The sequence below is a fragment of the Procambarus clarkii genome, chromosome 91 (genome assembly GCF_040958095.1).
Source record: "Procambarus clarkii isolate CNS0578487 chromosome 91, FALCON_Pclarkii_2.0, whole genome shotgun sequence".
Lineage (NCBI taxonomy): Eukaryota > Metazoa > Arthropoda > Malacostraca > Decapoda > Cambaridae > Procambarus > Procambarus clarkii.
Window position 1 is genome coordinate 9121844 of NC_091240.1, and position 22500 is coordinate 9144343.

The 22500-nt window shown below is 46.0% G+C and overlaps 2 protein-coding genes across 4 annotated transcripts in view; both read right to left on the reverse strand.

Annotated features, from left to right (window-relative positions):
* LOC138359537 (uncharacterized) overlaps positions 1-19537 on the reverse strand; it is a 31363-nt gene extending 11826 nt beyond the window's left edge. Inside the window, exons 1-2 of the mRNA XM_069318878.1 lie at positions 19524-19537; positions 11570-12216 (exon numbers count right to left, since the gene is read on the reverse strand). Of these exons, the coding sequence (XP_069174979.1) occupies positions 11570-12216; positions 19524-19537 (661 nt within the window). The remainder of the gene's footprint in view (positions 1-11569; positions 12217-19523) is intronic.
* LOC123773990 (monocarboxylate transporter 12) overlaps positions 1-22500 on the reverse strand; it is a 219636-nt gene that overhangs the window by 127323 nt on the left and 69813 nt on the right. The window lies entirely within an intron of this gene.

Sequence of the window (22500 nt, forward strand, 5' to 3'; positions counted from 1 at the left end):
CAGAGAGAGAGAGAGAGAGAGAGAGAGAGAGAGAGAGAGAGAGAGAGACAGAGACAGAGAGAGAGAGACTGGTCACTTTAACATTACATATCGACAACACCTTAGCATAAGACTCATCTATTGTACCTCCAACATTCCATCTACAAATTACCGGCTGCACCTTAATACCACAACACAACTGGTCCTTACAACCAGGCTAACACTAACATATATATATATATATATATATATATATATATATATATATATATATATATATATATATATATATATATATATATATATATATATTGTTAATTTATGGGATCCCAGATTTGATCCATTATTGCAGACGGACATGACAATTTAAACAAAAAATCGTGACCAGATCACTTGAAATGCCAACTTTTCTTAGTCTACTTCACTTAAGAAATGAGAAACTTGATTAATGAAATCTATAAGACCCAAGTTTGCTTGCTCGCCGCTGGCCACAGCACCCAATAAGGGGTCAACCAGGCACCATGCTTGTTGACTGCGTATATGAACCATCTTAATTAACTGCTCGACGACCGGCGCCAATTAGGTGCAAACAGTTTGGCGACACCCCCCAAGCTAACGACGACCCAGACGAGCGAGCCAAGACACTCAAGTGCTTTCAGGAGGACACACACACACACACACACACACACACACACACACACACACACACACACACACACATTGTCTTGTGACCATCGTGTTGGGTGGACGTGGGTTGGGAGCTCCTGTCTCACTAGTGGAGTGGGAGGGGTAATCAGGCAGCTTCGAAGTGAAAAAGTGTGTACAAGTGAATGAAAAAACCTTGAGTTTTGGCCAGAGCCATAAAGTAGTGAAGAAAAACAGTTTAAATAGCGTAATTCAAAATAGTTGTAGTATTGTGGCAGTGTGTAGTGTGGAGCAGACCTCACCGACCTCTGACCGCGTGACCTCACCCCGGCAGCAACCCTCCTACCACCACGGGGACGACGCTTGGAGATTCACTCACCTATTGTGTTAGCAGGACGGTAAGATACTTGGAACCCCTGTGGGTAAGGTTGCATTATAGCAATGACTAGGTCAGGAAGGGCGTCTAGGTCCAGCAGTATTATGATTGAGGAAGAAGATAGGTTTGTGGAGAAGATGATTGGGAAATTTGTAGAGAAGAGGGATGTTTGGATAGGTGATCTAATCCAGGGGATTAAAAGTGAAGTCTTTAATAAGATACAGGGCGAGGTTCAAAGACTCAAACAAGAGTTTATGGATTATATTCAAGAGGAAATCAGGAAGAGCAGGGTAGAATGGCAAGGAGAAATATCTAGGCTTACTAATGAATTTGGCAGGAATAAGGGAAGCTTGGCAGGGGAAGGGGAAGTAGTAGTAGTAGGTGGAGTAGCGGGTGTAGGAGGGGTGGGGGTCAGCCAGGGAGAGGGCCACCAACATGACCCTGAACTGAGAAAGAGGACAATCATAATCCATGGATTACTTGAAGCCAGGGCACCATCGAGGCAGGAAAGGATGGAGATTGAGGATTTGGAACTACAGGGGATCTTGAGAGACATGAGAGCCCAGATGGCAGGGAATGAGGTGCAAGTCCACCGACGCATTGGACCATACAACTGTAACAGGAAACGACCTGTCCTGGTACAGTTCACTAACGAAGAGGCAGTGGATTACATACTGCATCACAAACACCTACTCAGAGGTAGCGAAAATTACTACAACGTATTTATTGACAAATTCATGACGAAGGAGGAACAGATTGCCCACAGAGCAAGCAAACAACAATACGACTCTTCCCATTTGAGCGCAGCTACACACCCCAGTGCTAATCCACCCCATGCTAACCAGCTCACACGTGCTTCTCAGGTCACCCCTTTCCCAAATCAGCCGCCCCTGCTTATCTCCCCAGCACATCCCTTGACCCCTCTGACCCCACTGGAGTCAAATTCATCCCACATTCCAAGGACCCCCTCATCACCTCAACCCCCAAAACCCGTCCAGCCCTCGTCCCCTCAACCCCCAAAACCCACCCAGCTCTCATCTCCTCAACCCCCAAATCCCATCCAGACCTCATCCCCTCAACCCCAAGAACCCACCCAGACCTCATCCCCTCAACACCCAAAGCCTACCCTGCCCTCACCCCTCCTCATCCCCTCTCCTTCCATGTGACCCCCCACCCTTGCGAGGGAGGTGGGAGGTCCCCCCCACCCCCTCTATCCATCCCCCTCCCAACCTCTCAACCTCTATCTGTCTCCCAACCTTACGCCATCTCCCAACCCCTCTATGCCCTCCCTAATCTTCAGACCCAGTATGCCCTTCCTACTCCAGACCTACCTACCCAGGCCCTACCCCAGACCCTCCTACCTACCTTCCTAGAAGCCCAGCCCCCAGTAGCCCCCCAAGCTCCCCTCCTGAACTCTTTCACCCCCCATACACCCCCCGGACCCCCCCAGACACCCCCTGGATCCCCCCGGACATCCCCCGGACCCTCCCCGCCCCCAGTCATCCCCCAGACACCCCCCAGATCCCCCAGATCCCCTCTGCCCCCAGTCACCCCCCAGACATCCCCCAGATCCCCCCAGACCCCCAGAGAAAGGGAGAACTCTGGTACAAGAGTTTCCATGAAGAATCTCAAGGTTTGGTACACCAATGCTGATGGGGTATCTAATAAAGCAGAAGAGATAAAAGAAAGAGTGAGTGAAGCAGATCCTGACATAGTTGCAATTGTGGAAACTAAAATTAATGACATGATCTCAGATGCTATCTTTCCTGAAGGGTACCAGGTGATACGAAAAGAGAGGACACAGAGACAGGGAGGGGGAGTAGCACTCCTAATAAAGCGGAAATGGAAGTTTGAAGACCTGGGAAATCGAGTTACCAATGAGTGCACAAGCTTCATACATGGAACTCTGACAGTAGATGGGAGGAAGATTGTGATCATGGTAATCTACAATCCCCCACCAAACAGTAGAAGACCCAGGCAGGAGTATGATGACAACAACAAAGCATGTATTGATGAACTGCAGAAGGCAGCAACACTAGCCCACAGAATGAGAGCGAAGCTGCTGATCATGGGGGACCTAAATCATGGAGAGATAAATTGGGAATCAAGGAATCCCCATGGAGGGGATGAAACGTGGGGAGCAAAATTAGTAGATGTTATAGACAGGAATTTCCTGACACAACATGTGAAGGAAGACACAAGGGAAAGAGGAGGAGATGCACCGAGCCTATTAGACCTGATTTTCACCCAGAACGTAGAAGATATCGAGAATTTAGAGCATGAAATACCTCTAGGGGCCAGTGACCATTGTGTCCTAGTCTTTGACTACATGATGGAATTCAAAATTATGACCATGGGACAAGAGATCTGGGAAAGGAGAGCTGACTACAGGAAAGGGGACTATATGAGGATAAGGGACTATCTGGGTGAAGTGCAGTGGGAGGAAGAAATTAGAGGAAAAACAGTCCAAGATATGATGGACCTAGTCATACAGAAATGCCAGGAGGCCGAAGAGAGATTTATACCAACGGTAAAGGGAAAAAATAAGAAGGAATATAATAACCCATGGTTTAATAGACAGTGTCAGGAAGCAAAAATGGCCAGCAGGCGGGAGTGGAGGAAGTACAGAAGACAAAGAACAGAGGACAACAGAAGCAGATACAACAGAGCTAGGAACGATTACATTAACATAAGACGAACATCGGAAAGGGACTATGAGAACGATATTGCAATCAAAGCGAAAAAACAACCTAAGTTACTACACAGTCATATAAGAAGAAAAATGTCGGTGAACGACCAAGTGACAAGACTAAGGAAGACAGAGGGGGCATATACTGAAAGTGACAAGGAAATCTGCGAGGCACTGAATGCCAGTTTCCATGGAGTGTTCACTACCGAGCCTGAGCAGCTCCCATTGTTGGAAGGGGTTACCCTAGATGAAAGACTATCAGATATAGAGGTGACAGCAGAGGAGGTAATGAAACAGTTGACAACTCTAGATGCAACTAAAGCAGTTGGACCAGACAAAGTATCACCGTGGATACTAAAAGAAGCAGCACAGGCCCTCAGCGTGCCTCTGGCAATGATCTTTAATGAGTCACTTATGTCAGGAGAATTGCCCAGTTGCTGGAAGAAGGCAAATGTCGTGCCGATCTTCAAGAAAGGAGATAGGGAGGAGGCACTTAACTACAGACCTGTATCACTGACAAGCATCCCCTGTAAAATACTGGAAAGAATAATTAGGCTACGACTGGTTGCACACCTGGAGAACATTAGGTTTGTGAACAAACATCAACATGGGTTCTGGACAGGGAAATCGTGCCTAACAAACCTTCTGGAATTCTATGATAAAATAACGAGGATAAGACAGGACAGAGATGGTTGGGCAGACTGCATATTTCTGGACTGCCAAAAAGCCTTTGATACAGTACCGCACATGAGACTGCTGTTCAAGCTCGAGAGGCAGGCGGGGGTGGGGGGAAAGGTCCTAGAATGGATAAGGAACTACCTAACAGGAAGGAGCCAAAGAGTTACGGTAAGGGGCGAGAAGTCGGACTGGCGAACAGTAACAAGTGGAGTACCACAAGGATCGGTGCTGGGACCAATTCTATTTCTTGTGTATGTTAACGACATGTTTACAGGCGTAGAGTCCTACATGTCGATGTTTGCGGATGATGCAAAGTTGATGAGAAGAGTTGTGACAGATGAGGATTGCAGGATCCTCCAAGAGGACCTGAACAGATTGCAGAGATGGTCAGAGAAATGGCTACTAGAATTCAACACGAGCAAATGTAAAGTTATGGAAATGGGACTAGGAGATAGGAGACCAAAGGGACAGTACACAATGAAGGGGAACAGCCTACCTGTAACGACGCGTGAAAGAGACCTGGGGGTGGACGTAACACCTAATCTATCTCCTGAGGCACATATTAATAGGATAACGACAGCAGCGTACTCTACACTGGCAAAAGTTAGAACATCATTCAGAAACCTAAGTAAGGAGGCATTTAGGGCGCTTTACACTGCCTACGTAAGGCCAGTCTTAGAGTATGCCGCCTCATCATGGAGTCCCCATCTGAAGAAGCATATAATGAAACTGGAAAAGGTTCAGAGGTTTGCAACGAGACTCGTCCCAGAGCTACGAGGGATGGGGTATGAAGAGCGCCTGAGGGAACTGTGCCTTACGACACTAGAAAGAAGAAGGGAGAGGGGGGACATGATAGGAACGTATAAGATACTCAGAGGAATTGACAGAGTGGACATAGACGAAATGTTCACACGGAATAGTAACAGAACGAGAGGACATGGATGGAAGCTTGCAACTCAGATGAGTCACAGAGATGTAAGGAAGTTTTCTTTTAGCGTGAGAGTAGTGGGGAAATGGAATGCACTTCAGGAACAGGTTGTGGAAGCAAATACTATTCATAATTTTAAAACCAGGTATGATAGGGAAATGGGACAGGAGTCATTGCTGTAAACAACCGATGCTCGAAAGGCGGGATCCAAGAGTCAATGCTCGATCCTGCAAGCACATATAGGTGAGTACATATAGGTGAGTACACACACACACACACACACACACACGGATAACGTCAACCTATCTCTCTTATAACAATGTACCCAGCATTAACTTTAATTAAAAACTTTAACCAATGAATAACTTTAACCAATGAAGAACTATAACCAATGAACAACTTTAACCAATGAACAACTTTAACCAATGAACAACTTTAACCAATAAATAACTTTAACCAACGAACAACTATAACCAATGAACAACTTTAACCAATGAACAACTTTAACCAACGAAAAACAACGACAGGCTACCAACGACAGGCGACTAACGACAGGCGACTAACGACAGGCTACCAACGACAGGCTACTAACGACAGGCTACCAACGACAGGCGACTAACGACAGGCTACCAACGACAGGCTACCAACGACAGGCTACCAACGACAGGCTACCAACGACAGGCTACCAACGACAGGCTACCAACGACAGGCGACCAACGACAGGCTACCAACGACAGGCTACCAACGACAGGCTACCAACGACAGGCTACCAACGACAGGCTACCAACGACAGGCGACTAACGACAGGCTACCAACGACAGGCTACCAACGACAGGCTACCAACGACAGGCTACTAACGACAGGCTACCAACGACAGGCTACCAACGACAGGCGACTAACGACAGGCTACCAACGACAGGCTACCAACGACAGGCTACCAACGACAGGCTACCAACGACAGGCGACCAACGACAGGCTACCAACGACAGGCTACCAACGACAGGCTACCAACGACAGGCTACCAACGACAGGCTACCAACGACAGGCTACCAACGACAGGCTACCAACGACAGGCTACCAACGACAGGCGACCAACGACAGGCTACCAACGACAGGCTACCAACGACAAGCGGCCAACGACAGGCTACCAACGACAGGCTACCAACGACAGGCTACCAACGACAAGCGGCCAACGACAGCCTCAAAACGGAATATAACCGTTTTCTTTCCAAACGAATTCTCATTCTCAAGTATATTTTCTCAGAAAAAAAATAATAGCTATAAAAACAAAAATCTGGACTATATTTAACAGTATATTTATTTGACAGATAACAAAATAACACGCAACAGAACCCCATCTCTAAACCTATCGTTCAACAGCTTGCTTCTATCGTTCACTCTTCAGGAACAACTGGACGATTCCTATCTACGTTCTCCTCTAAGGTCTAGACCAACTTCCCCCCAGAATGCAACCCCCCACATCAGCTGCTTAACTCCAGGGGCATTGATTGAAATGTTTGGTGAACAGACGCATCAGGTGAAAAGGATAGGTGTCAAAGCATTTTTGTTCGGCCCGGGGATTGAACTCGGGTTCCTAGAGTACGAAAAAAACAGTATGAAAAAACTATGGAGAAAATTGAGCGCGTTAAAATGAGAATACATTGGTGATTGGGTGAGGAATGAGGAGAAAATAGTGATTGTGTGAATAGTTAGAAGAGAAAACAGTGATTGTGTGATCAGTTAGAAGAGAAAACAGTGATAGTGTGATCAGTTAGAAGAGAAAACAGTGATTGTCTGATCAGTTAGAAGAGAAAACAGTGATTGTCTGATCAGTTAGAAGAAAAAACAGTGATTGTGTGATCAGTTAGAAGAGAAAATAGTGATTGTGTGATCAGTTAGAAGAGAAAACAGTGATTGTGTGATCAGTTAGTAGAGAAAACAGTGATTGTGAGAATTAGACGAGAAAACACCGAGTTCCAAAACCGACAGAAAATGACTAAATGAATGAATAAATGAAAATAAAAACAGAAAATGGGTTTTATATATTATAAAATGGTGACCCCATCCAGGTCCTAATGGGAAGACTCACTCACCCACGTGACATTCTCTGACACGCAACACGACACGAATGGCGACGACAATCTTTAGGACCCAGGGACTGTTAGATCGAACCAGCGTCGTGGGTGACAGCTCAGACACACGCCTTAACCCATGAGCCACGATATGCTAAGCCACACAACCCGTGGTCCACCCAAACCCACTATAGGAATTTGGAAGCACCCAGTTCTCCACCCAATCCAATTGGGTATATCACAGATATATATATATGCAGGCGATGAGTCACAATAACGTGGCTGAAGTATGTTGACCAGACCACACACTAGAAATTGAAGGGACGACGACGTTTCGGTCCGTCCTGGACCATTCTCAAGTCGAAACGTCGTCGTCCCTTCAATTTCTAGTGTGTGGTCTGGTCAATATATATATATATCACGGTTTGTGGGATTTGATCCTGTATAGGTATGATGATAAAGGGATTTGATCGTGTATAGATATGTTGATAATGACAGCAGGTCGTAGGTGGTTCACCAAGTCGTTGCAAGGAACGACCTGACCGCTGCTAGAACAATTAAACACTAGCCTAATCAAACTACAACACTACCGTCGCGCGGCGCCTCTTATCGTCCCTATGCCGATTAAAGTATATGATCAAGATGATTACACCGATATCACCTCCGTCACTGCTTAAGATGTGGCTTAAATGCCCGCCATTATCATCCATGCAGCTTCAATTGCCTCGTTAATATTCGCGTCAGAGAGACACCTGTTTTTTGTGTCCTGGTGTGATCCGTGGCGAGGTTGGTAAGTCTGGTACAGGTGAGGCTGTTAGCCACTAGTGAATTACTCACAGTTGTGATTTTCAGCTTGTTCGTGAACTGGTCAATTGCCAATTGGGACTAAAACCTAGTCATGGCGGTAAACGAGGGTTTAAGTCAGATGATTTGAATGACGTTTAAGGAGGGTGTGTGTACTGTTTCGCTGTTGGCTCGTTAAGGTTTCAGCTGTGTGTGTGTGTGTGTGTGTGTGTGTGTGTGTGTGTGTGTGTGTGTGTGTGTGTGTGTGTGTGTGTGTGTGTGTGTGTGTGTGTGTGTGTGTGTATTCACCTAGTTGTGTTTGCGGGGGGTTGAGCTTTGCTCTTTCGGCCCGTCTCTCAACTGTCAATCAACTGTTTACTAACTACTTTTTTTCCCCCACACCACACACACACACACACCCCAGGAAGCAGCCCGTGACAGCTGACTAACTCCTAGGTACCTATTTACTGTTAGGTAACAGGGGCATTCAGGGTGAAAGAAACTTTGCCCATTTGATTCTGCCTCGTGCGGGAATCGAACCCGCGCCACAGAATTACGAGCCCTGCGCGCTGTCCACCAGGCTACCAGGCCCGTGCGTGTGTGTGTGTGTGTGTGTGTGTGTGTGTGTGTGTGTGTGTGTGTGTAGAGGAATTACACTTTGGATTACAGTTTCGAACGCAGAGGCCAGAAACCCAGCTAAACAAGTTCTTACCATCTAAGCGCTTTGCCTGACTGCGTATGTCTACGCCTGGACCCCTTAAACACTCTATACATTATCTTCAAACGATGGTTATTTCTCTCCGCCAACATCGTGCTTATACTCTACCTCAAGCTGCCGTAGTCCTCTCGTCTACAAGATAAAACACATTACACTCCCTGGAGAGTCCAGGAATGCGAGTTCGATCCCAATGTACAGCCTCACTATTTTCTCACTACCACCAATAGCCTGCTGTTCGATTATTTACCTGACGTTAACTACAGGGTTGAACCATCGCGAAGGGAGAGGAGTTACGAGCCAGTTAAATGTAAGAGAGCAAGTTTGAGTTACTAGTTTTTCATAGCAGTGGAAGCCAACACAGTTACACACACACACACTTAAGCAACATGGGATTCACAGGTACGTTACACAAGTCAGTTGTGATCAAATCAAGAAAAACAAATCCAGATGTATGGGGGAGAATCTCTGAGGCTCTTTGGTACAGATTAAATATTCTAGGAACGTCACATTGTGACGTAAAGGTAACCATAGATTTATAACGTATCATATATCCGCAGCCTATGTCAACCAATCACCGAGTTACACGTCACAGAAGAATTAACCACCAACCAATCGCCGAGTTACACGTCACAGAAGAATTAATAACCAACCAATCACCGAGTTACACGTCACAGAAGAATTAATCACCAACCAATCACCGAGTTACACGTCACAGAAGAATTAATCACCAACCAATCACCGAGTTACACGTCACAGAAGAATTAATCACCAACCAATCACCGAGTTACACGTCACAGAAGAATTAACCACCAACCAATCACCGAGTTACACGTCACAGAGGAATTAACCACCAACCAATCACCGGTTAACACGTCACTATTGAACGTATCACCAAACCAATCAAGGTTAGGTTAGGTTAGGTTAGGTTAGGTATATGTTATATGTGCAATATGTTACCAATCTGTGTTATATATGTATAGGTATATGTTAGGTATATGTGCTGTATATGCACATCCTCACATCCAATGAAATATTGCCGTTGAAATATTGAATTGGGACTATTGAAATAGTCCCAATTAACCTCTCGGTGGTAATATTTGGAGTCGAAACGAACCTTTCAGAAAGATGGGATCACTTGGGCGTTATCTCTAAAGTGGAATATTGAGGCGTTATATCTTTTAAATGTATACAGAGCCGGCTTTGTATCGTTCAGAACCGGCTTTGTATCGTTCAGGACCCGGAGAGGCTGTCGGCGGCTTGCTATCGGAAATCAGGAGTTAAGAGGAGGAAACTCTTCAGCAGAATGGTAACGAATTGAATCATAAGTAAGAGAGTTTTGTTCATCTTACTTCAAACTGAACATTGACTAAACTAGGAGAACTCTCCCAGGGACAGAACCGGGAGAACTCTCCCAGGGACAGAACCGGGAGAACTCTCCCAGGGACAGAACCGGGAGAACTCTCCCAGGGACAGAACCGGGAGAACTCTCCCAGGGACAGAACCGGGAGAACTCTCCCAGAGACAGAACCGGGAGAACTCCCCCAGGGACAGAACCGGGAGAACTCCCCCAGGGACAGAACCGGGAGAACTCTCCCAGAGACAGAACCGGGAGAACTCTCCCAGGGACAGAACCGGGAGAACTCTCTCAGAGACTGAACCGGGAGAACTCTCCCAGGGACAGAACCGGGAGAACTCTCCCAGGGACAGAACCGGGAGAACTCTCCCAGGGACAGAACCGGGAGAACTCTCCCAGAGACAGAACCGGGAGAACTCCCCCAGGGACAGAACCGGGAGAACTCTCCCAGAGACAGAACCGGGAGAACTCCCCCAGGGACAGAACCGGGAGAACTCTCCCAGAGACAGAACCGGGAGAACTCTCCCAGGGACAGAACCGGGAGAACTCTCCCAGGGACAGAACCGACAGAACTCTCCCAGGGACAGAACCGGGAGAACTCTCCCAGGGACAGAACCGGGAGAACTCTCCCAGGGACAGAACCGACAGAACTCTCCCAGGAACAGAACCGGGAGAACTCTCCCAGGGACAGAACCGGGAGAACTCTCCCAGAGAGACAGAACCGGGAGAACTCTCCCAGGGACAGAACCGGGAGAACTCTCCCAGGTACAGAACCGGGAGAACTCTCCCAGAGAGACAGAACCGAGAGAACTAATTAGTTCTCTAAGGAACTACAGAGGTGCTTGTCAAGAACCGTCCACCCTCGCAGACTCCACTAATCCCTCACATCTTTCAAGCTAAATAAGCTAAGGTAAAACTATTAATATTAGCTTGTATTTGGGCCAAGCGTTCAGGTAAAGCCGGGTATATACACTCCCTCATATCTCCCCCTCACTCACGCTGATATTGGGAATAATGAAGGCTCGTGCACCTGTGGGCCACAATGAGGCCTCAGAGGGGCTTGTCGCTCATAAAGTTCTCCTGCCGATCAGATTACTGGCTTCGTGGCTCACTGCAGGATTTTCCGGCGGGTCATGGCCACTTCCGGATGGTGGGGGGTTGTGGGATGGGTCTGGGGTGGGGAAGGCTCTGGGGTGGGGAGGGCTCTGGGGGTGGGGAGGGCTCTGGGGTGGGGAAGGCTCTGGGGGTGGGGAAGACTCTGGGGGTGGGGAAGACTCTGGGGGTGGGGAAGACTCTGGGGGTGGGGAAGACTCTGGGGGTGGGGAAGACTCTGGGGGTGGGGAAGACTCTGGGGTGGGGAACACTCTGGGGGTGAGGAAGACTCTGGGGGTGGGGAAGGCTCTGGGGGTGGGGAACACTCTGGGGGTGAGGAAGACTCTGGGGGTGGGGAAGACTCTGGGGGTGGGGAAGACTCTGGGGGTGGGGAAGGCTCTGGGGGTGGGGAACACTCTGGGGGCGAGGAAGACTCTGGGGGTGGGGAAGGCTCTGGGGGTGGGGAACACTCTGGGGGTGAGGAAGACTCTGGGGGTGGGGAAGACTCTGGGGGTGGGGAAGACTCTGGGGGTGGGGAAGGCTCTGGGGGTGGGGAACACTCTGGGGGCGAGGAAGACTCTGGGGGTGGGGAAGACTCTGGGGTGGGGAACACTCTGGGGGTGAGGAAGACTCTGGGGGTGGGGAAGACTCTGGGGGTGGGGAAGGCTCTGGGGGTGAGGAACACTCTGGGGGTGAGGAAGACTCTGGGGGTGGGGAAGGCTCTGGGGGTGAGGAAGACTCTGAGGGTGGGGAAGGCTCTGGGGGTGAGGAAGACTCTGGGGGTGGGGAAGGCTCTGGGGGTGAGGAACACTCTGGGGGTGAGGAAGACTCTGGGGGTGGGGAAGGCTCTGGGGGTGAGGAACTCTCTGGGGTGGAGAAAGCGCCGAGCGAGTGCTTTACCACTGCGCCACAGGGACTATTAACAAGGGATACTATATTTGCATACAGATTTTCTGAAGAACTTAGGTGGCCATATTTACTCTCTACAAAATCGTGGATATTTTTATTTAATTAAGACTATTATGGATATTCTTAGTAGGCCAAGAATATTCACAACAGAGCACAGTTATTCTTGAAAGAGCATTGGTATTCTTAGAAGGTTATTTGTATTCTATATTAAGGCCATGGATATTTTAAGACGTTCGTTGATTCTTAGAGTGGAGGTAAGAAGTTCATTATCTTCTGGAAGTCCATTGTAAGTCCATTGTAAGTCCTTTGTAAGTCCATTGTAAGTTCATTGTAAGTCCTTTGTAAGTCCATTGTAAGTCCATTGTGTTCTGAAAGACCATTGTAAGTCCATTGTGTTCTGAAAGACCATTGTAAGTCCATTGTGTTCTGAAAGACCATTGTAAGTCCATTGTGTTCTGAAAGACCATTGTAAGTCCATTGTGTTCTGAAAGACCATTGTAAGCCCATTGTGTGCTGAAAGACCATTGTCTTCTAGAAGTCCATTGTCTTCTAGAAGTCTATTGTAAGTCCATTGTCTCCTAGAAGTCCATTGTAAGTCCATTGTCTTCTAGAAGTTCATTGTAAGTCCATTGTCTTCTAGAAGTCCATTGTAAGTCCCTTGTCTTCTGGAAGTCCATTGTAAGTCTATTGTCTTCTAGAAGTCTATTGTAAGTCCATTGTCTTCTAGAAGTCCATTGTAAGTCCATTGTCTTCTAGAAGTCCATTGTAAGTCCATTGTCTTCTAGAAGTCCATTGTCTTCTAGAAGTCCATTGTAAATCCATTGTCTTCTGGAAGTCCATTGTAAGTTCATTGTCTTCTGGAAGTCTATTGTAAGTCCATCGTCTTCTAGAAGTTCATTGTAAGTCCATTGTCTTCTGGAAGTCCATTGTAAGTCCATTGTGTTCTAGAAGTCCATTGTCTTCTAGAAGTCCATTGTAAGTCCATTGTCTCCTTTAGAGAGAGACTTCCACCCCTCCTTCCGCCCCCATTGTAAGTCCATTGTCTTCTGGAAGTCAATTTTAAGTCCACTGTCTTCTAGAAGTCAATTGTAAGTCCACTGTCTTCTAGAAGACCATTTTAAGTCCATTGTCTCCTAGAAGTCCATTGTAAGTCCATTGTCTTCTAGAAGTCCATTGTAAGTCCATTGTCTTCTAGAAGTCCATTGTAAGTCCATTGTCTTCTGGAAGTTCATTGTAAGTCCATTGTCTCCTAGAAGTCCATTGTAAGTCCATTGTCTTCTAAAAGTCCATTGTAAGTCCATTGTCTTCTGGAAGTCTATTGTAAGTCTAGTGTCTTCTGGAAGTTCATTGTAAGTCCACTGTCTTCTAGAAGTCCATTGTAAGTCCACTGTCTTCTAAAAGTCCATTGTAAGTCCATTGTCTTCTGGAAGTCTATTGTAAGTCCACTGTCTTCTAGAAGTCCATTGTAAGTCCACTGTCTTCTAGAAGTCCATTGTAAGTCCACTGTCTTCTAGAAGTCCATTGTAAGTCCATTCTCTTCTGGAAGTCCATTATAAGAAGAAGTCCAATAAGTTGAGTATACCCCTGCCAGCGACCCGGAGCCTGGTCCCCCCAAGAGTACCCCGTAACACCAGACTATAATGTGAGATCTGTGTTTAATTCTAATGTCACATAATCTTAACATGAAACATGAACACATTGTCAAAGGTGTTGGGGTTTACAGTGTTCTGTACAGTCAGAGAACACAGTGTTCTCTGGTCCTCGGGGGGGACCAGAGAACAGGACTTGCAATAATTAGATACAGAAGAGGCCAATTTATACTAGCGTTGCATGCAATGATTACATTAAAGAGCCAGGGGCCAGATTCACAAAAGCACTTACGCAAGTACTTATGAACCTGTCCATCTTTTCTCAATCTTTGGCGGCTTTGTTTACAATTATTAAACAGTTAATGAGCTCCGGAGCACCATAAGGCTGTTTATAACAATAACAACAGTTGAATGGGAAGTTTTCATGCTTGTAAACTGTTTAATAAATGTAACCAAAGCCGTCAAAGATTGAGGAAAGATGTACACGTTCGTAAGTGCTTGCGTAACTGCTTTCGTGAATCTGGCCCCAGGTGTTGCTCCAGGTGGCGATTATATTTGCTAGGTGAGGAAATTCTATTAATTAACTGGAGGTGTGCTTCGCGGAGGTAAAAACATGGGTCTTGGTTTGTTTATATACATTACTGTAGGAGGTAATGTTTGTCTGTCCCGAGGTTTTGGAGGCATGAGGCGTTTGTGGGTAGCTTCACCCCAACTTTGCACCTTGATTCGGGTAGGGTATGTGTCCAACATGGTCGGAGTCGCTTATAATTCAAGAGGAGACAGCTTACCAGTCATATATCCCCAGGACGAGAGAGAGAGAGAGAGAGAGAGAGAGAGAGAGAGAGAGAGAGAGAGAGAGAGAGAGAGAGAGAGAGAGAGAGAGAGAGAGATAATGGTATGACTGGTCTAAGGCACTCACATATCTCTCCCATATCATCAATACGGGTGAGATATCCGCTATAGGTATACGCATCAGCGTATATATATATATATATATATATATATATATATATATATATATATATATATATATATATATATATATATATATATATATATATATATATATATATATATACTGCATGAGAGAGAGAATGACTTATCTTACAGCACTTACACTGTCTAACACTTTCTTCAGTTCTTGAGCATTTCTTCGACATAGTTATACCGGCTCATGGAAGTTCGACTTTCCTTCAACTCCTCTGTGATATTTAACGCATTTAACTCCCACTTTTCAAACCGCGCTGCATATCATTTATGGAAACGGCTTCCAATATGGTTGATTTTCGTGTTATGCTAATGTAAGCTCTTCGGCCCATTGTGCTCGAGCTCTGTGGAGTAGCAGTTCATGACCGCATGTGCCATCTTCATGACCGCATGTGCCATCTTCATGACCGCATGTGCCATCTTGGCTGTAATTTACAGAGGTTGAGCTATTAAGCTTCGTGTTCTATACTCACGTTATAAGGGTATTTTATAGCTTGGAGACGCTTGTCTTGAGACGCCTCGATATGTTGGCCCTGGTTCGCTTGTTACGTTAGCTGGGTCGTTTCCCTTGTTAGGTCAGCGGGTCGTTATAGCTTGTTTGCCTGTTAACACCATTTATCAGCCCATCCTTATGCTTGTAGTATTTTTATTTTTCATTGCTTTTCGTTAACCAGCCGTCCGAACCCGTCTTTCTACTACAACGTACGCGTTTTTGACGTATACTCTACCTGAGGCCAAGAACTGTCGTAGAAAATGGTCGCGGGTCGTGCGAAATTGACATACTGCCCCGTTTTCTGTTTTGGGTTCTCTGGTAAGTGTAAGGATAAGGGAGGTTCTTTAGTACGACAGTTTCCTGACGTTGGGGAAACCTTAGGAGGACAGACTGGTCAGTTTCTCGATTACTCAGTTACTTTGTCCTTAATGCGCATGCGCAAAGCACTTAAGACCAATATTTGAATGTATAGTTTATATATTCATCAGTATATGGATAATTTATACATTCATAAATATATATTATTTATGTATTTATAAGTATATGTATACTTCAGGTTCAATACTAATGACTGGCAAGTGATAGTTGACTACTGAGTAATGCGGGATGGTTGCTAGGGGGGGGGGAGGGCTGAGGATGGTTGCTAGGGGGATGGAGGATGCATGCTAATCCTAGCTGAGGATGGTTGCTGGGAGGAGGTGGTCCGGAGGATGGTTGCTGGGAGGAGGTGGTCCGGAGGATGGTTGCTGGGAGGAGGTGGTCCGGAGGATGGTTGCTGGGAGGAGGTGGTCCGGAGGATGGTTGCTGGGAGGAGGTGGTCCGGAGGATGGTTGCTGGGAGGAGGTGGTCCGGAGGATGGTTGCTGGGAGGAGGTGGTCCGGAGGATGGTTGCTGGGAGGAGGTGGTCCGGAGGATGGTTGCTGAGCAGAAAAGGGGGGGTGGGGTGGGGGGATAAGGGGGGAGGGGGGGAGCAGCCAATGACATCACCTTCAACTGTCTGAGATCGTGAGATGTTCCTGTGAAGTGGCAAGTCTTCTTAAGACATGTTCTTGTCAAGTGGAAAGTCTTGCACTATGGTGGTGCATGCTTGTTACGTCTTAACCATTCCTGTCAGTAAAGTATATATATATATATATATATATATATATATATATATATATATATATATATATATATATAATATATATATATATATATATATATATATATATATATATGTATATATATATATGTATAACAAAAGTGTTTTTTTCCCTTCAAATTTCCACCGGTGGTTCACTTACTTTGGATTGTTAGAAATACCAAACCTGACATGAACTAATCCTAACACAGTCTGAGATGACCTAAGCTAACAATCCTAACATAATCTAAAATGCCTAATCTAACAATCCTTACATAATCTAAGATAACCTAAGCTAACAATCCTAACTAGCCTAATATCATGCTTCACTTTCACCCCGAGAATACCACAAAAATAAAGATAAGTTTCTTATTCATTTCTCCATACTATATTTAATATGTCACAATTTACATATTCTATGATAAATATTTACTTGATAGCAAATGTAAACAGATAAGCGGCATAAAGGCAGGCAGGCAGGCAGGCCAAGCAGGCAGGCAGGCAGACAGGCAGGCAGGCAGGCAAGCAGGCAGGCAGGCAGGCAGGCAGGCAGGCAGGCAGGTAGGCAGGCAGGCCAGCAGGCAGGCAGGCAGGCAGGCAGGCAGGCAGGCAGGCAGGCAAGCAGGCAGGCAGGCAAGCAGGCAAGCAGGCAGGCAGGTAGGCAGGCAGGCAGGCCAAGCAGACAGGCAGGCAGGCCAGCCAGCCAGCCAGACAGTCAGGCAGGCCAGCCAGCCAGCCAGGCAGGCAGGCAGGCAGGCAGGCAGGCAGGCAGGCCAGGCAGGCAGGCAATGGGTGTCTAAAGACACATTGACTAACGTTGCTAATCACTCAATGGCCTAGTTCATTACCGAGCTCCATATTAGCAACGAGCTTGCACTCCCGTGTGGAATATCAACAGTGAATTCAAAGTAAGGTTAACCAAGAGGCCGACACAGTCCATAAAGAGAGAGAGAGAGAGAGAGAGAGAGAGAGAGAGAGAGAGAGAGAGAGAGAGAGAGAGAGAGAGAGAGAGAGAGAGAGAGAGAGAGAGAGAGAGCACCCCATATATGGAGCACCCACTATACGGAGCACCCATTGCTTTATATACAGCAGACACAGTACCACAGAGAGACAAACGGGCTCCATTTGCTGTCATTAATTGGTGAACCAGAGTAGTCCAGTAGGTGCATAGTGCCTCCTGCTGCCGCTGTGGCGCTGCCTGAAGCCACAAGCACCAGGGGAGGTTACAGGTGGCTTCAGGGGGGTTGTGGAGGGGGAGGGGGTTTGTGTTGAGGAGGGGGGAGGGGAGGGGTGGAGATTATGGCGTGATGGAGTGTGTTGTTGTTGTTGTTGTTTAAGATTCGCTACTTGGAACAAAAAGTTCCAAGTAGCACGGTCTATGGTGAGCCCGTAAGGGAGGGAGGGTTGGGTGTGGGTAACAAAACATCAGTCTAGGGGGTGGGGGGGGGGGGGGGGTGAAGGATCAAGAGGATCTAATAGGTGGGGGGGGGATACAAGGGATACAGTTTACATCCTGTAAACCCCAGCCAAGTGTTGCTGGGGTTTACAGAAGGGGGTGGCGGGGGGGGGGGGGGGTAGCCAGGCACGGAGGAAACCCCATCACTGTAGGTCTAATGAATTGGAATTAACAGTAAAACTTTGCGATACTTGTAAACAATGAGAGAGAGAGAGAGAGAGAGAGAGAGAGAGAGAGAGAGAGAGAGAGAGAGAGAGAGAGAGAGAGAGAGAGAGAGAGAGAGAGAGAGAGAGAGAGAGAGAGAAGGATGGTCCGTAGAGGGCAGTTGAGGCAGAAGAAAGATGGAGAGGTTAATGGTAGTGAATTACTGGAGGAGGAGCAGTAGAGAGATGAGAGGCATCATCAGAGAGTAGATGAGTTGAGAGGAGAGTGTTTTATGAGCCAGTGTGAGTGATGGCGGCTGGCTCATTCATCATCCAGGATCACTACAATCACTTCCATCCCCAATCACTTCCACCCCCTTACACTCCCCAATCACTTCCCCCCCCCCTCCCCCCGACACAAACACATATATGCACGAGCACACGCACACATACGCACGCACACGAGTGTGCGTGCGAAAGAGAGAGAGAGAAAGAAAGAGAGAGAGAGAGAGAGAGAGAGAGAGAGAGAGAGAGAGAGAGAGAGAGAGAGAGAGAGAGAGAGAGAGAGAGAGAGAGAGAGAGAGAGAATACGTGACTGCTATTCTCCTAGTTACCTAGTAACTCCAGAACAAGTCATGTAAATTATATGCAATTTGGTGTGATGATTATTAGGCCATAAGTCAAGCGATAATTACATTCTGCCGAGATTACCTGGAATATTTGCTGGTTAATCTGCATAATTAACTACCTCCTTCAACTCCACACGTGGCCATCTTCCACTCTCTCTCAACCCGGAAGAATGGAAGAATGTAGCCGAGTTTCGCATGTATATTATATATATATATATATATATATATATATATATATATATATATATATATATATATATATATATATATATATATATATATATGTCGTACCTAGTAGCCAGAACGCACTTCTCAGCCTACTATACAAGGCCCGATTTGCCTAATAAGCCAAGTTTTCATGAATTGTTTTTCGTCTACCTAACCTAACCTAACTTTTTCGGCTACCTAACCTAACCTAACTTTTTCGGCTACCTAACCTAACCTAACCTATGAAGATAGGTTAGGTTAGGTTACGTAGGGTTGGTTAGGTTCGGTCATACATCTACGTTAATTTTAACTCCAATAAAAAAAAAATTACCTCATACATAATGAAATGGGTAGCTTTATCATTTCATAAGAAAAAAATTAGAGAAAATATATTAATTCAGGAAAACTTGGCTTATTAGGCAAATCGGGCCTTTTATAGTAGGCCAAAAAGTGCGTTCTGGCTACTAGGTACGACATATATATATATATATATATATATATATATATATATATATATATATATATATATATATATATATATATATATATATAATTGAATCGAACAGCCACTTTTAACGATCAATCAAGTTGGCTAAACAATCCATTATATAGATCAATTTAAACGATCAGTTAATAGATCAATAAATTGAATCGAATAATACATTCATTCACTCGCCTGTCGCTCGACATCATCGAATACCAGAATGCTTTATTATACTAACTAGACCTGAATTTAGGAACACAGTCACCCACCACCGACTCCTGTTAACAGGCTGCTCACTCTCCCTTCTCATAGCTCATGATAAGACTTCCTATTTTATTCCAGTCAAGTCTCCAGTTACTACTGGGTTGAACACGAGAGAGAGTGAATGGTTAAGGGTTGTTGCCCCGTCAATCCTCCCCCCATCTGAGTAGTTCCGTCCACAAGCTAATGGAAACAAGCACCTATCTGGAGCCCTGAATTAATGGAATTGAACAATCAGGGGGAAAGCGCCAAGCCATTACGACTATATAGCACTTGGAAGGGGTCAGGATAAGGATTTGGGATGGGACGGCGGGTAGGAAGGAATGGTGCCCAACCACTTGGACGGTCGGGGATTGAACGCCGACCTGCTTGAAGCGAGACCGTCGCTCTACCGTCCAGCCCAAGTGATTAGATAAAGGGGCAGGCCCTTGCCGTGCTCTGATTCTATGGACTAAGGGCATCGAAAACCCCTTAAAAGCGATCCTCTGAAGCTGAAGCCTACAGTAGTAAAAATTAATTCTGCAAACTGCTTTATTTAATCTCCATTAAAAACTATTTTGTTAGGAGTATATATACTGTATCCCATGGATACATCCACAGGTGTCAGAACTAAGGGAATCATATTGTGTTATAAGTGGGGGTTCCTGCACCATATGATTTTTCTCCTATCCTGCCATCAGGTCCAGAGTTTTTGTAGAATTTAGACAAATTCTACCAAAAAATTTGTAGAATTTAGATTTTGACAACAGAAATAGGTGCATTTAGGTCAAGCTGCAATGTTGTCTTTGTTTCTTTCTTAACTGTTAATATGGCTCCTGATGTGTCCATACTATCTGTTATACAGACCCATACTATATATGTGTATATCTATATATACCCATAATCTTTTACCCTAAAAGGTTATTTTACGTAAATTGTCTAGTTTAAATTCTTGTTCTAACATTATCTTCCTGAGAACCCAAACCCTTGCCTAAATGCTTCTTCTGTACCTCCTACCCAAACTCTTGCCCTAATACTTCCCCCTACCTCCTTCCCAAATACTAGGAGAACCTTATCCCGGTTCTTTCACTATTCAGGGCCCCTCTCAAATGGTTTCCTGAGCCTCCCTAATGCTCCCTCCACCTGGTTCCTTTAATCACTGGTTCCCTTTGGCAACGGTTCCCTTCATCAACGATTAGCTTCATCAACGGTTAGCTTCATCAACGGTTAGCTTCATCAACGGTTTCCTCCAGCAACGGTTTCCTTCATCAACGGTTCCCTTCAGCAACGGTTAGCTTCATCAACGGTTCCCTTCATCAACGGTTAGCTTCATCAACGGTTTCCTCCAGCAACGGTTAGCTTCAGCAACGGTTCCCTTCAGCAACGGTTTCCTTCAGCAACGGTTCCCTTCATCAACGGTTTCCTTCAGCAACGGTTAGCTTCATCAACGGTTCCCTTCATCAACGGTTCCCTTCAGCAACGGTTCCCTTCAGCAACGGTTCCCTTCATCAACGGTTCCCTTCAGCAACGGTTCCCTTCAGCAACGGTTCCCTTCAGCAACGGTTAGCTTCATCAACGGTTCCCTTCAGCAACGGTTTCCTTCAGTAACGGTTCCCTTCTGCAACGGTTCCCTCCAGCAACGGTTCCCTCCAGCAACGGTTTCCTTCAGCAACGGTTCCCTTCAGCAACGGTTTCCTTCAGTAACGGTTCCCTTCAGCAACGGTTTCCTTCAGTAACGGTTCCCTTCAGCAACGGTTTCCTTCAGCAACGGTTCCCTTCAGCAACGGTTTCCTTCAGCAACGGTTTCCTTCAGCAACGGTTTCCTTCAGCAACGGTTTCCTTCAGCAACGGTTCCCTTCAGCAACGGTTAGCTTCAGCAACGGTTCCCTTCATCAACGGTTCTCCCCCCCCCCCCTCCCAGGATACGAACCAGCCGGGACAACACCAGGAATTTACCCAAATAAAACCGGTTCCACAGGCTATTAAAAATATATTATTATTTCAGAATTGGATAAGCGCCGGACCGAACAACTTGAACTGCGGTTCGCTAACATTTCAACATGACAGCTGGTGGACAAGGGTAGATAGTGCCAGCCATCACAGAACACTGGAACAAGACGATGATAACCTGAGGAAAACGAGAATAATTGCAAGCCTACAATATGAAGTTCCGCCATTGGTTCTGGCTCATATGAAGACCTTGTTATTTGAACAAATCTATGAGGGCCGTGATGAGGGTTCGAACCTAAGTCCGGGAGGATCCCAGACGCTGCCTTAATCGACTGCGCCACGACATGGTTAAATAAATTTGGATTTAATGTTATTTCCATTTGATAATCTTGATCTCATTTAGGTGAATTCCAGCTGATGTGATTGATTCTGAGCTGTTCTTGTTGTCATTGTTTAATAAGGTTGTTTACGGGTTGTTGAGTGGTTGAGGTAGACAACTAGGCGAGTACACACACACACACACACACACACACACACACACACACACACACACACACACACACACACACACACACACATACACACACACACACACACACTCTAGGCGGGACCAAAGAGCCAAAGCTCAACCCCCGCAAGCACAAATAGGTGAGTACACACATACACACACACACTCACACACACACACACACACACACACACACACACACACACACACACACACACACACACACACACACACATTAACACAGTGTTTTACTGAATGTAATCTAATTATAGCAAATTGTATCTCCAACATGACCTAGTGTTACTCCCTTCTTCCCTGTGACCTCTTCTACCTCTCTCTCTCTCTCTCTCTCTCTCTCTCTCTCTCTCTCTCTCTCTCTCTCTCTCTCTCTCTCTCTCTCTCTCTCTCTCAGTCTCTCTCTCTCTCACACTCACTCCTTTATCTCCCATTTACTCTTCTATTCCATCCCCA